General features: G+C 38.4%; 1 protein-coding gene across 2 annotated transcripts in view; it reads right to left on the bottom strand.

Moving 5' to 3' along the window:
- Positions 1–12,893, bottom strand: part of LOC143989055 (cytochrome P450 2K4-like) — a 69,502-nt gene that overhangs the window by 40,525 nt on the left and 16,084 nt on the right. The window contains exons 2-3 of one of the 2 annotated variants that reach the window (XM_077489061.1): positions 11,413–11,608; positions 1,040–1,202 (exon numbers count right to left, since the gene is read on the bottom strand). In XM_077489061.1, coding sequence (XP_077345187.1) covers positions 1,040–1,202; positions 11,413–11,595 — 346 coding nt within the window. In that variant the 5' untranslated portion in view covers positions 11,596–11,608. The remainder of the gene's footprint in view (positions 1–1,039; positions 1,203–11,412; positions 11,609–12,893) is intronic. The other variant, XM_077489062.1, reaches the window with a different exon arrangement.

Below are 12,893 nucleotides of genomic sequence, written 5' to 3'. Positions count from 1 at the left end.
GGGGAAAATACTGCGCTAATATAAAAATAAAATCTAATCTAAATACCTAAAAGCAGCGATTAGTCTGGTGTGATACACACCCATAAAACATATAAAACAAAATTATACAACCGCGCTCTCCCATATATCAAAACCTCAGTGAAAATCAACTATCATCTAATAAAATTAAAAGCAAAAAAAAAAAAAATATTAATAATAATGATAATAAACGTGATATGTAAACACAACTAGTGTGCATACACTATAGACAATTAAGATCCAGTGCAAATAAGTTCATACACAATATAAACAATTAAATTCAAACAGATAAATAAATAGAAAGAAATTCATTGAAATAAACATAAATAAATTCATGCAATTAATAAAAATTCATTGAAAAGCATGATACACTAAATATGTAGACAATTACATGCACCCAAATAATTTATAAAGTGCTCAGAGAAAATGTGCAAACAACAATTCCTTTAGGGATACAAACACACGTGCCCAGTAAACATACAAAAATAAATAAATAAATGAAAATTTAAAATATAAGCGTGACAGTCCATCAGATAGAAATATTTCTCTAAAGAAAATTCAGTGTAGATTCAGTGTAGAGCATAAATTTCCTTCACCACCACTGTGCTGATTGATAGTAAGAATGCGCGCTTACCAAATCCCAAAAAAAACAGGCATGTATAATCAGAAATCTCAAAGGATCATCACACCAGGACAGCATCTCATCTTACCACACGATGGGATCATTCATAGAATATAGACAGAAACTTCCATAGCGTAAATCCGTAAATAAAATCTTTTATTAAGTCATAAAAAACATACTCACAAACAGAAAAAGTCAAAACAGCGTTAAATGCTGGCCGGCAAAACGAGCGCTCAAAAGTCACGTGGTAGTGTCAAGCACGTCGAGACCACCCTCGACGTGCTCGACGCTACCACGTGACTTTTTATTAGATGATAGTTGATTTTCACTGAGGTTTTGATATATGGGAGAGCGCGGTTGTATAATTTTGTTTTACAGATTAATGTAGACAGAAGTTACCATGTCCTTTTGTAACGTCTTGGAATATGGGTATGTAAGGTCTCTCAGAAAACTCTTCAGCATGGTTGATGAGAGCATCCTTCACCGTCTCATAGCCACACAGGATTACCATCTTTTGTGTCCCTATTTGTACGCTGAACACTGACCCGTATTTCTTAGCCAGCTGCATGGGATACAAACATATCAATTAAACGTTCTACTGTAATTAAAGATGACAGATTTGTTTGATCAATCACTAATCTGCCATCTGATAGGCAAAACTAAAAGTGCTGCCTCAACATGACAAGAATATATCATAGGGAGCCTCTCACTATAACTAAGCAACAACCACCCTTACGACTTGTATCACCCAGTGCATACATAGACCACACAGGTGTGGAGTTTAATGGCCATTGCAATCCTTTAGTACACAACTGAGTTTAATAAATATTGTTATTTATTAAATAAATGACAATAATGGTGGATTGATGGCTCTTGAAAGCACCAAAAAGAAAACACTCAGAACATTGTATCTGTGGCCCAAATTCTGTTACTTGGTAGGCCCCAACAGCACTACACCATCTAAGGGATGATTACAGAAAACTACCACAGAATACCCATCTGTACATTAATACTGGGTCTCAAAAACTGGACAACACTAAAATGGGATGCCATACTTTATAGGGTCCCTGTCCAACTTTATTCAAGTAAAACACCTTCAAAGACCCTCAAACTGAAAACTCATAGTGTTGAAAATAAAAAATAAAATGCAACAGGAAACAAAATGCAGGGTGGGAGATGTTTAGTTCTTTGGGTGCTTACAAGTATGAGAATACAATTTCCCTGCTCCTCCATGCAGATTGGCTCAGAGGACCTTCACCCCCTAAGATCCCATTCACTAATCACGAAAGAGATCATCCTTTTCTTAGCCCTCATCTACCATGTAATGTGGCCACTACACCTATGTATTTTGTCTTTGCTCCAAGATCTTTCTGGATTTGCTAAGCCTAGGCTTGTGCAATTTGTTTCGTAACAAATCAAAATTCGGCCGAATTTTGCATCTTTCGGACATTCGGATGCATCCGAATAAACAAATAACGAATAACAACAAATACGAAAGAAATATAACAAATGAATTCAAATTAATTCAAATGAATTCGGTAATTCTTTAAAGATCTAATGAAACAAAAGGTCAACTCAAAGTAAATCTTATAGTCCAATCAGCTAATTAATTTTGTGCCGAAAGATGGATTACTGTCAAAGTGCATTCCTGAGAACCGAGTGAGAAGGGTGTTGTATTGTATTTGAGCCGAGGAGAAGAGACGTTGTCATTGTGTGTGTTAAAAGATTCAATAAACAAACGACTTTCCAAACTATGAATCATTATCACGAATGTCTATACATACATAAATAGCAAATTTCAACGAATACGAACGAATTAATTCGACACTCTACGAATAATAACGAATTATCCGAAAACATATTAACGTAACATAACGAATATAACAGAACGAAATGATGTATTTTACGAATGACCACGAACCGAAACTAAACAAAATTTTCCGTTGTGCACAAGTCTAGCTAAGCCACATCCATATAATTACTAAAATAGTTGACAGCTCTCTGCGGCATCTCCAGGGAATTAATATTTTTTTATTTCTAAAATGGCACTTTTTTTGTTTCAATGATTTTATTAATGTTTTCAAATTCACAGGAAAAAAACTGTGAAGCTGTTACAAGTAAGAGAAATGACAAAAAGTGCAAACAAGATATTGATAATGCAAGCCGTGTTAAACTGGGACCAACCCGGAGAGGATTGGGGTGGTACATTTGAGGGACTCTGTAATGTAATTAAAAAAAAAAAACAGGCATGCCACCATGGTACCCAAACACCCCTACTGGGGAACTAACTGTGAGTGGTCGGGGGCCCTGATTGTCTTTCCATCTTACCGGTTATCTGAGAAGTTTAATTGAGTCACTCTACTCCTCTGTTGTTCAATTTATAACAAATTCTTCATTGGGGATGAACCTCCAGGGATAATTCCCAAACACTATGTCAAACTGCAGCAACATGTAGATTGTCTTGTATGACTCTGGGCCCTACTGGGAAGCTTTAGTCATTGTTCAGTGGAGGGTAGGGAAGAGGGTGGGTGGGGTGGGGCATCAGTTCGCACTTGTATGCCAGACGAAGGCATACAACTTCTCATGGGTATCCCCAGGTCAAGCTATTATGGAATGTTTAAGAGGTTTTGGAATTCTACCAATTCCGCAAAGTACAGCCAGCAGGTTTTTTGGAATTTTGTCGGGGTCTCCCTTGCTTGGTGGACTAGGTCCTCCATTTCAGCTATTCTCCTTATGCATTGGAACCACTTAGAGATACTGGGGGGGGGGTGTTATTTCTCCAATGTTTGGGTATGCATTGTTTGGCAGCATTGATGAGGTGGAGGGCGAGAGAGGCCAATTGGGGAATGGTTGTGTGGTGAAGCACGTATTGTGCTGGCGTGAAGTCTGTAGTGTAGGTTATTGTTATTTGAGTGGTAAGGTGATGTATTTCTTTCCAGAAGGGCTTTATTAATGGGCAATCCCACCAAATGTGGAGAATGGAGCCCTGGGCTTTGTTGCATCTCCAGCAGAGCGCTGAGACACTGGGATGGTATTTGTGGATCTAATCTGTGGTCCTGTACCACCTAGGGTAGATTTTGAATCAATTTTACTGTGCTGATATGTTAGTGGATCCTTTGTGGGTGTGGGTATAGATTCACTCCCATTCTTCCTTTGACAGATCTAATGTGAGTTCTCTTTCCCATTGTTGGCAAATTGTGTTTGCCTTCGGTTCACAGTCTGTGAATATGAGCGAGTCTATGTCCAAAATCAGTTGTCTTTGGGGTTCCGATTTGGTGCAGATCACTTCAAAGGGAGTTTGTTCTCTGTGCCAATTGGAGAGTGGTTTAGAGCTATTGAGGAAGTGTCTAATTTGTAGGTATTTGAAGAAAGGAATGGTTCAGTCAGGGCATCAAGAGGAGAGGGTTGAATATGGTAGTAGCTTGCCTTTATCACAAAAATGTTCTGCCCTAAGCGATGGCTCGTGGTGTGAGTTACAGTGCCTTGCAAAAGTATACACCCCCTTGGCTTTTTGCCTATTTTGTTAAATTACAGCCTTTGGTTCAATTTTTTGTTTAATCTGAAATATATGTGATGAATCAGAGCACAATAGTCTAAGTTGGTGAAGTAAAATTTGAAAAATATATACATAAAACTATTTTTCAAAAATATAAAAAATATATAATTGGCATGTGCGTATGTATTCACCCCCTTTGTTATGAAGCCCATAAAAAGCTCTCGTGCAACCAATTACCTTCAGAAGTCACATAAGTAGTGAAATGATGTTCACTTGTGTGCAATCTAAGTGTCACATGATCTATCATTACATATACACACCTTTTTGAAAGGCCCCAGAGGCTTCAACACCTAAGCAAGAGGCACCACTAACCAAACACTGCCATGAAGACCAAGGAACTCTTCAAACAAGTAAGGGACAATGTTGTTGAGAAGTACAAGTCAGGGTTAGGTTATAAAAAATATCCAAAGCTTTGATGATCCCTAGGAGCACTATCAAATCTATCATAACCAAATGGAAAGAACATGGCACAACAGCAAACCTGCCAAGAGACAGCTGCACACCAAAACTCGCGGACCGGGCAAGGAGGGCATTAATCAGAGAGGCAGCACAGAGACCTAAGGCAACCCTGGAGGAGCTGCAGAGTTCCACAGCAGAGACTAGAGTATTTGTACATAGGATGACAATAAGCCATACGCTCCTTAAAGTCTGGCTTTATGGCAGAGTGGTCAGAAGAAAGCCATTACTTTCAGTAAAAAACATTTTGGCACATTTTTAGTTTGTGAAAAAGGCATGTCTGAGACTCCCAAAATGTATTGAAGAATGTACTCTGGTCTGATGAGACTAAAATTGACATTTTTGGCCATCAAAGAAAACGCTATGTCTGGCGCAAACCCAACACATCACATCACCCAAAGAACACCGTCCCCAGTGAAACATGGTGGCATTATGGAGTGGGGATGTTTTTCAGAAGTCGAGACTGGGAAACTGGTCAGAGTTGAGGGAAAGATGGTTGGTGCTAAATACAGGGATATTCTTGAACAAAACCTGTACCACTCTGTGTGTGATTTGAGGCTAGGATGGAGGTTCACCTTCCAGCAGGACAATGACCCTAAAGTGCTAAAGCAACACTTTAGTGGTTTAAGGGGAAACATGTAAATGTGTTGGAATGGACTAGTCAAAGCCCAGATCTCAATCCAATAGAAAATCTGTGGTCAGACTTAAAGATTGCTGTTCACAAGCGCAAACTATCCAACTTGAAGGAGTTGGAGCAGTTTTGCAAGGAGGAATAGGCAAAAAGCCCAGTGGTAAGATGTGGCAAGCTCATAGAGATTTAACCAAAGCAACTTGGAGCTGTGATAGCCGCAAAAGGGGGCTCTACAAAGTATTGACTTTAGGGGGGTGAATAGTTAGGCACTTTTTCTGTTATTTTGTCCTATTTGTTGTTTGCTTCACAATAAAAAAAAACGAAAAAAAATAAAAAAAACACATCTTTAAAGTTGTGGGCATGTTCTGTAAATGAAAGCGGTTGTATACTGCACCTTTTTTTTTAACAAATAAAAACCTGCAAGGCAAAGGCATAATGAGCTAGTGCATACTAGCTCATTATGAAATACTCGCCTTAGAAGGAGGCCTCGACATCTGATCATGGTCTACACCTAGGGAGCTGACATGTTCCCTGTAGTGATATATTATATGTATAGCGTGGGTAGATGATTAATTCGTTATTATAAGTACTCTTCCGCAGCAACCCAATTCTTCCAGAGAGATGCACTTTATTGACTTCCAATACAGAACAAAGTCTTGCAACAGATGACAAAATATCCAACAGAGTATATCTTACAGATCTAGAACATATTCAGAGCTCCCTATTCCTTAATCCTTGGTGCCTTCACACACACAAACAAAACTGACTGCCATGTTATATATCCTAAGCATTGAATGGCTGAGCAACTTGATTGGCCCTTTCCATTAAATGCTTTGATCTCCTTGTGTTTTTTTCATAGTGACAAAAGATTACTCCTAGCCGTGAACAGCTGTAGTCATAAACTGCCCTAATTTGCATTCTTGCATATAAACATAAACAAGTTCCCTTCAATATGCGTAATTAGATTAACAGATCCCACCTTAACAACCTTTTGGTGTATAGAATAAGGCCTATACCCCAATCTAAATTCTTGCATATTAATACCAACAGGTTTCCTTCAATGTGTGTAATTAGATTAACAGAAACCACCTTAACAATCTTTTGGTCAACAAGTCCCCTTTGATATGTGTAATTGAGTTGGCTCGGACAAGTCATTCAACAAGTCAGTCCACTGAAATCTGGCCTGGTCAATCTTGCATGTGTCCATCTAACACCATATATATAAAATACATGGACATACACACACACATATGATACTTATCACATATATATATATATATATATATATATATATATATACACCCATATACACACATATATATATATATATATATATATATATATATATATATATATATATATATATATATATATATATATATATATACATATACACATACACATATATACACACATATATATATATATATATATATATATATACATACACATACATACATACACACACAAAGCCTACTACATTCCCTCTGCATTTCTTCCGGGTATCGTGGCTCATGGTTCCGACGCTGCGAGTGGTCGAAGCAACAATTACGTCACTCCCGCGCATGCGTGCAGTAGTCTTTTTTCCGACACGGTCCAGCAGCGTCTGCTTTGCATTGCGCCGCTGCATGCAAAGTAAATATCTCCTAAACCATACAGGTTTATCTGTAGGTAAAATTTTAAAAAAAGGGTATACAACTGCTTTAAATTATACAAATCCTCAAACAATCAGTGTTAATTCCATGTTGTAAGGCAACAAAACATGAAAAATGCCAAGAGGGTAAATACTTTTACAAGGGACTGTATGTGAGTTAAGTTCAGAGTCCAGGAGGGAAGTCTGGGTTTCGATCGATAGGGGTTAGGAGGCCAGATTTAGTTTATTGCATTTAACCCTGAAGCTCTGTGGGATCCGGCCTATTAGTGGGTGGATGGCGCTCTCTTTTGGGATCATGTTCTGTTTGATCCAAGCTAGGTGGTAGATTGGTAAATGGGAAAAATCACACTTTTTTTTAGCTCAGAACAAATACACTTCAAAAAAATATTTGTTTTATACATTTTAAATACAAAATAGTTGAACTTTGGGGAGTGGGTCGGGAGATAACAGATGCTGAATGTGATGGAATAGGGTTGCTGCTCTCTACTCTTTCTTGATGATGGCCTCTTTGGGGTTGTGACCCCTCACCTTCAGTTTCCTCCTCTGCTCTATCTGGCACAGAAGTCGCATCAGTGACCTCATCATCATTATCATCACCTCCATCTCCTCGATCTTCATCATCATCATTACCACTGGAGACAACTTGACAATACGCTGTGGCTGGGGGAACATGAAGGCCAATTTGTCTACCAGTGTTCGACCCTCTTTCTAGGCACATGTTCCTGTCATCCTCAACCTCAGAACCAACATCTGAATCCAGTAATGGATGGGCATCTTCAAGGAGCAAGTGTCTGATACTGTGGTCAAATAACTTAGCTGACTTCTCCATGGCTGATGTTGGGGCTATGGCAGGAATAGATGTGGACAATGAGGAAGGTTTATCCACTCTGGCAATTGCAGGGGACTGAACACTTGTCTCTGCTTGTGTGACAGAGGATGAGGAGGCTGAGGAAGGTTTAGTAAGCCAGTCTGCCACCTCCTCTGCATGCTGTGGCTGGATAGCATATGCAAACTCACTAAACAGAGGAAATTATGCCCTGCCTGAGGACTGACCACCAAGATCACCTTTGCCTGTGGACACATTTGTTGCTGATCCCCTTACAGTGACCCCCTTACAGTGCCAAGGGAACATCTGCCTCTCCTTTTTGTCCTCCCAGACATTATTGGGAGGGAGGGGGCGGTGCGTATAAGCAAATGTAAAGAAGAAGTGAAAATCTGTATGTAGATGCACTTTAATCAATGTAAAGTGGTGTTTGGTGCAATTTAATTTGAGTGCTCACACTACACAGACACACTCCATGGATACACTATAATATACTGCAATATAATGCGCCAAACGTACAGTGATAAACAGAACTATATGGCATTAAACTGGCAGTAATGCACACAAAACGATAGTAACGCACACAAAACTATATGGCGTTAAACTGGCAGTAGCGCACACAGAACTATATGGTGTTAAACGGGAAGTAACGCACACAGAACTATATGGCGTTAAAATGGCAGTAACACACACAGAAGTAAATGGAGTTAAACTGGCAGTAACGCAATCAGATAGATGGAGTTCAGCCATCACTACACTTACGCTAGCTGAACTGTCCCTACTCTAGCTATACACTAATGACAAGATTACTGACACGGTCTCACTACACTACACTGAAACTATCTGAGCTGTCCCTACTGTAGCTGCACACTATGAAAAGCTGAATGATTGTCCTCCTCACTACACTCACACTATCCGTAGACTGAAACTAAACTAATATTCTACACTGACAATTGAGCAAAATAGCACAGTAAACCACACTAACTTACTAATAGCACTGAACAGAGCCCTGTTCTATCTCTCTCCGTGCCGAAATCACACTGAAAATTATTGCCATTGTGGGGTGAGAATGAGCCATGATTGGATAAAGTCATGATGACAGTGTCCAGTCATGACTCTGGCAGTGATCTGTGCCATGATTGGCTGGAGCTTTCACTGCTTCAGCCAATCAGGGCTTGCAATGCACTGTTCAGCATCGCAATGCATTGTGGTCGGTTCAGGGGGGGGGGGGGCGAACAAACAGTTGAATGACCCATTTGTTTAGCTGTTCAGTAAACATCTGAATGACACTTATGCTCGGGCCGAACTGTTCGATCATCCTTAATCTCTGCAGCTCCTAAAGGGTTACCATGGGCCTCTTGGCTGATTCTCTGATTAATGCTCTCCTTGCCCAGCCTGTCAGTTAAGGTGGATGGCCATGTCTTGGTAGGTTTGCAGTTGTGGCTTGAACAGTGCTCCATGAGATGTTCAAAGCTTGGGATATTTTTTATAACCTATACCTGCTTTAAACTTCTCCACAAAATTATCCATGACCTGACTGGTGTTTTCTTTGGCCTTCATGATGCTGTTTTTTTACTAACTGTATTTGTTTGTTCAATGCTTTACAAATATTTTAATTTTATTGATAAATATGTATGATACCATGCTATTAATATTTACTTATGTAAAGCTGAATGCATTAATGTCTATATGCATTGTGTATTACATTTTTATCTATGTAATTATATAATCTATACAGTACTAATTGATGTTTCATCTGTAGAAGTCACACAATGCCATATTGTGCTATCTTCAAGGCCCTGACGAAGCGACACTGTCCGCAAAATGCATAGGCCACATTTCTATTAATTGTTGGGGATCTGTACACTGTGATTTTAAACCTAATTGCATAAATTGTAATGTACCTTTTTCATCTGTTTTTATAGTAAATAAAATTGTCTATTTTTTCATAAGTTTTTTTATTATATTTCACTTGTTCATACTCCTCAGAGGCACAATTAGAGTCCTAACCAGTTCTATATATATTTTTTGACACATAGTGGCATGTTTGTTCACTAAGGTTTTATAACATCCTCTGAGGGCTTCACAGAACAGCTGTATATATACACAGAGATTAATTTACACACAGGTGGACTCTATTTACTAATTAGGTGACTTCTCAAAGCGATTGGTTCCACTAGATTTTAGTTAGGGATATTAGAGTAAAGGGGGCTGAATACAAATACACACCACAATTTTCAGATATTTATTTGTAAAAAAATAAATTCAAAACCATTTATCATTTTCCTTACACTTTACAATTATGTGCCACTTTATGTTGGTCTATCACATAAAATACATTTACATTTTTGGTTGTAACATGACAAAATGTGTAAAATTTCAAGTGGTATGAATACTTTTCAAGGCACTGTACTTAAGGGTCGGCGCTCAGGCTAGCAAGGTTGGATGCTGTCTAATGGGGGGGGGGGGGGGCAGGCTGAGGAGAGGTCTGTTCAGACTCAAAGTATGCTGAAAAAATAGGAAAATGTATGCTCCCATATTTTCACTCACTACAGCTTATTTAAAAAAAGAACCACATAAAGCCCTCACAAAGGTTGGGCACCATGGACCTGGAGAATATGCAATGTTGCCAGCCCTTGGTTGTGCAGAATAGGGTGCTTGGGAAACCATAACACAGTGACTCTGGATAAGGCTTGTGAAAAGGACACTGATTCCAAGGTACCTCTAACCAAGTTCATGGAATTTGGAAATAGTTTTGAAACCATGCTCAGCTTTTTTGCTCTTCAAAGTAGTCATTGCAAGTAATTACAGTACTAACAAGTTTTGAATTCTTGAACATTTATTTGTTTCTCAAATTCACCCATGTTGTGTTCCAGTTGTCTTCCATCCAGATGTTTTCCACTCTCTACCTGTTGCTGTTGTTTAAAAGTCAAAGCCCTTGTACACACGGTCGGAGAATCCGTCGGAATGTGTCCTATCAGACCGTGTTGTCGGATAATCCGACTGTGTGTGGTATGCATCGGACTGATTCCGTCGGAATATCCGTCCGACCTAATTTTCCAACATGTTGGAAATATTTCCCGACCAACTGGGCCGGTCGGACATACTCCAATCATGTGTAGCGAATTTTGATCGGCTCAAGTGCCACGCATGCTCAGATCAAATTCCTACATCAAAGCTATTGGCTACTAGCCTGAATGTAGTCCCATCGTAACGAAATTACGTCATCACTTTCTGAAAGATCGGATTTTTCGACAACTTAGTCCGACCGTGTGTATGCAACAGTTTCGGACAAGATCCGAAGGACAAAATCCGACGGAGAAAATCCGACGGATTTGGTTGTCGAAATCTCCGACCGTGTGTACGGGGGCATAGTCTGTCTATACTTTGTCTTTTCTAAAGCTATTAACCAAAAAGAACCCGAGGGTCAAAAGAAAAACAGGTGAATGAGCTTATGACCGAGGGAGACAAAGAGATCTATTACACCACTGACTTGGCAAATTCAGCTCAATTTGCGCACATCTTACCTCGACATTTTGAACATATTTGAGGAAAATGCTTTAAATAAACCTAGTAAAGTAACCCAAATCTAAAATAAAAACAATAAATTATTATTATTATTATTCTCAATTGCTTTATCATTGCACCTTACCTCTAAGAAGGTCCTGTATGGCCTTTTCAGGTCCAGAATATGCATATTTCCAATTATTGGTAAAGGTTTTGGGCCAGGTGGGAAATTAGGGTAAACATTCTGGTTGGAGCCACAAGTGACTTTCACCAAAAAAAGACAGAACAGAACCAGCAGAAGAACTGAGAATGGGTCAAGAAAGAACATGACTCCAGAATTCCTACAAAGAAAAATATTTTTTTTATGTTTAAAAAAACAGTACAAATATAAAATTAGATACTTTAGTCCATTTACACATTTAAAGAAATAATTTAAAATACAGAATCTAATGACATGATTGTATTGAATACACCTGCTAGTCTTCACCGGGGTTGATTTACCACACACACAAAACCTTATTCTCTAAGCCAGGTGAACATTCATAGCCTCTGTTCCTTTAGTGATTCAACTCCGTAAGTTGTAATTACATACTTTATGCATATGGAAGCTAAAATACTAGCTAATTAATTAAAAGCAAAAAGATTCATTGAAACTTTGAGAATGTAAATGATCATGATTTTTCTAGTACATATTATACGTCTGGCATCTAATTAGCTGTTTGATTTTGTAAATCTCAAAATTCACACGTGATTCTAGAACATTTTATATTTCCTAAGGTGAATTGCAGAACCTGTTGCCTAAAATGCATTTATAATACCCTCAAGGACCCACATTCTTTTGTCAGACATGACTGATCACACTGTGGGTACAACAATAACCTCAGTCAATTGATGCAGTTTCTAGTAGCTTTTAACAGGAAACCACAATTTATTGGAATCAGATATTTCTTGTATGGCACCAACAAGTTTAAATCAATCAGTCATAGACTATGTAACTTGGATCCTTTAAATAATTTTCAGGGATTTTTCACTTAAAGTATATTTAATTAACCACTTAAGCCCTGGACCAATTTGCAGCCAAAGGACCAGGCCCCTTTTTGCAATTCGGCACTGCGTCGCTTTAACTGACAATTGCGCGGTTGTGCGACATGACAAACAAAATTGGCGTATTTTTTTCCCACAAATAGAGCTTTCTTTTGGTGGTATTTGATCACCTCTGCGTTTTTTTTTTTTTGCGCTATAAACAAAAATAGTGTGACAATTTTGAAAAAAATGCAATATTTTTTACTTTTTGCTATAATAAATATCCCCATATCTATATAAAAAAATAATAATTTCCTCAGTTTAGGCTGATACATATTCTTCTACATATTTTTGGTAAAAAAAAATCACAATTAGCGATTATTGATTGGTTTGCGCAAAAGTTCTAGCGTTTACAAAATAGGGGATAGTTTTATAGCATTTTTATAAAAAAAAATGTTTTACTAGTAATGGCAGCAATCAGCGATTTTTATTGTGACTGTGACATTATGGCGGACACATCGCACATTTTTGACACATTTTTGGGACCATTGTCATTTATACAGCAATCAGTGCTATTTAAATGCACTGATTCCTGTGTAAATG

This window comes from Lithobates pipiens, unplaced genomic scaffold (assembly GCF_037356315.1).
Source record: "Lithobates pipiens isolate NorthernLeopardFrog02 unplaced genomic scaffold, aLitPip1_a1.2 Scaffold_18, whole genome shotgun sequence".
NCBI classification, from domain to species: domain Eukaryota; kingdom Metazoa; phylum Chordata; class Amphibia; order Anura; family Ranidae; genus Lithobates; species Lithobates pipiens.
The sequence above is the reverse complement of the archived record's forward strand: the minus strand, read 5'-3'. Positions and strand labels throughout refer to the sequence as shown.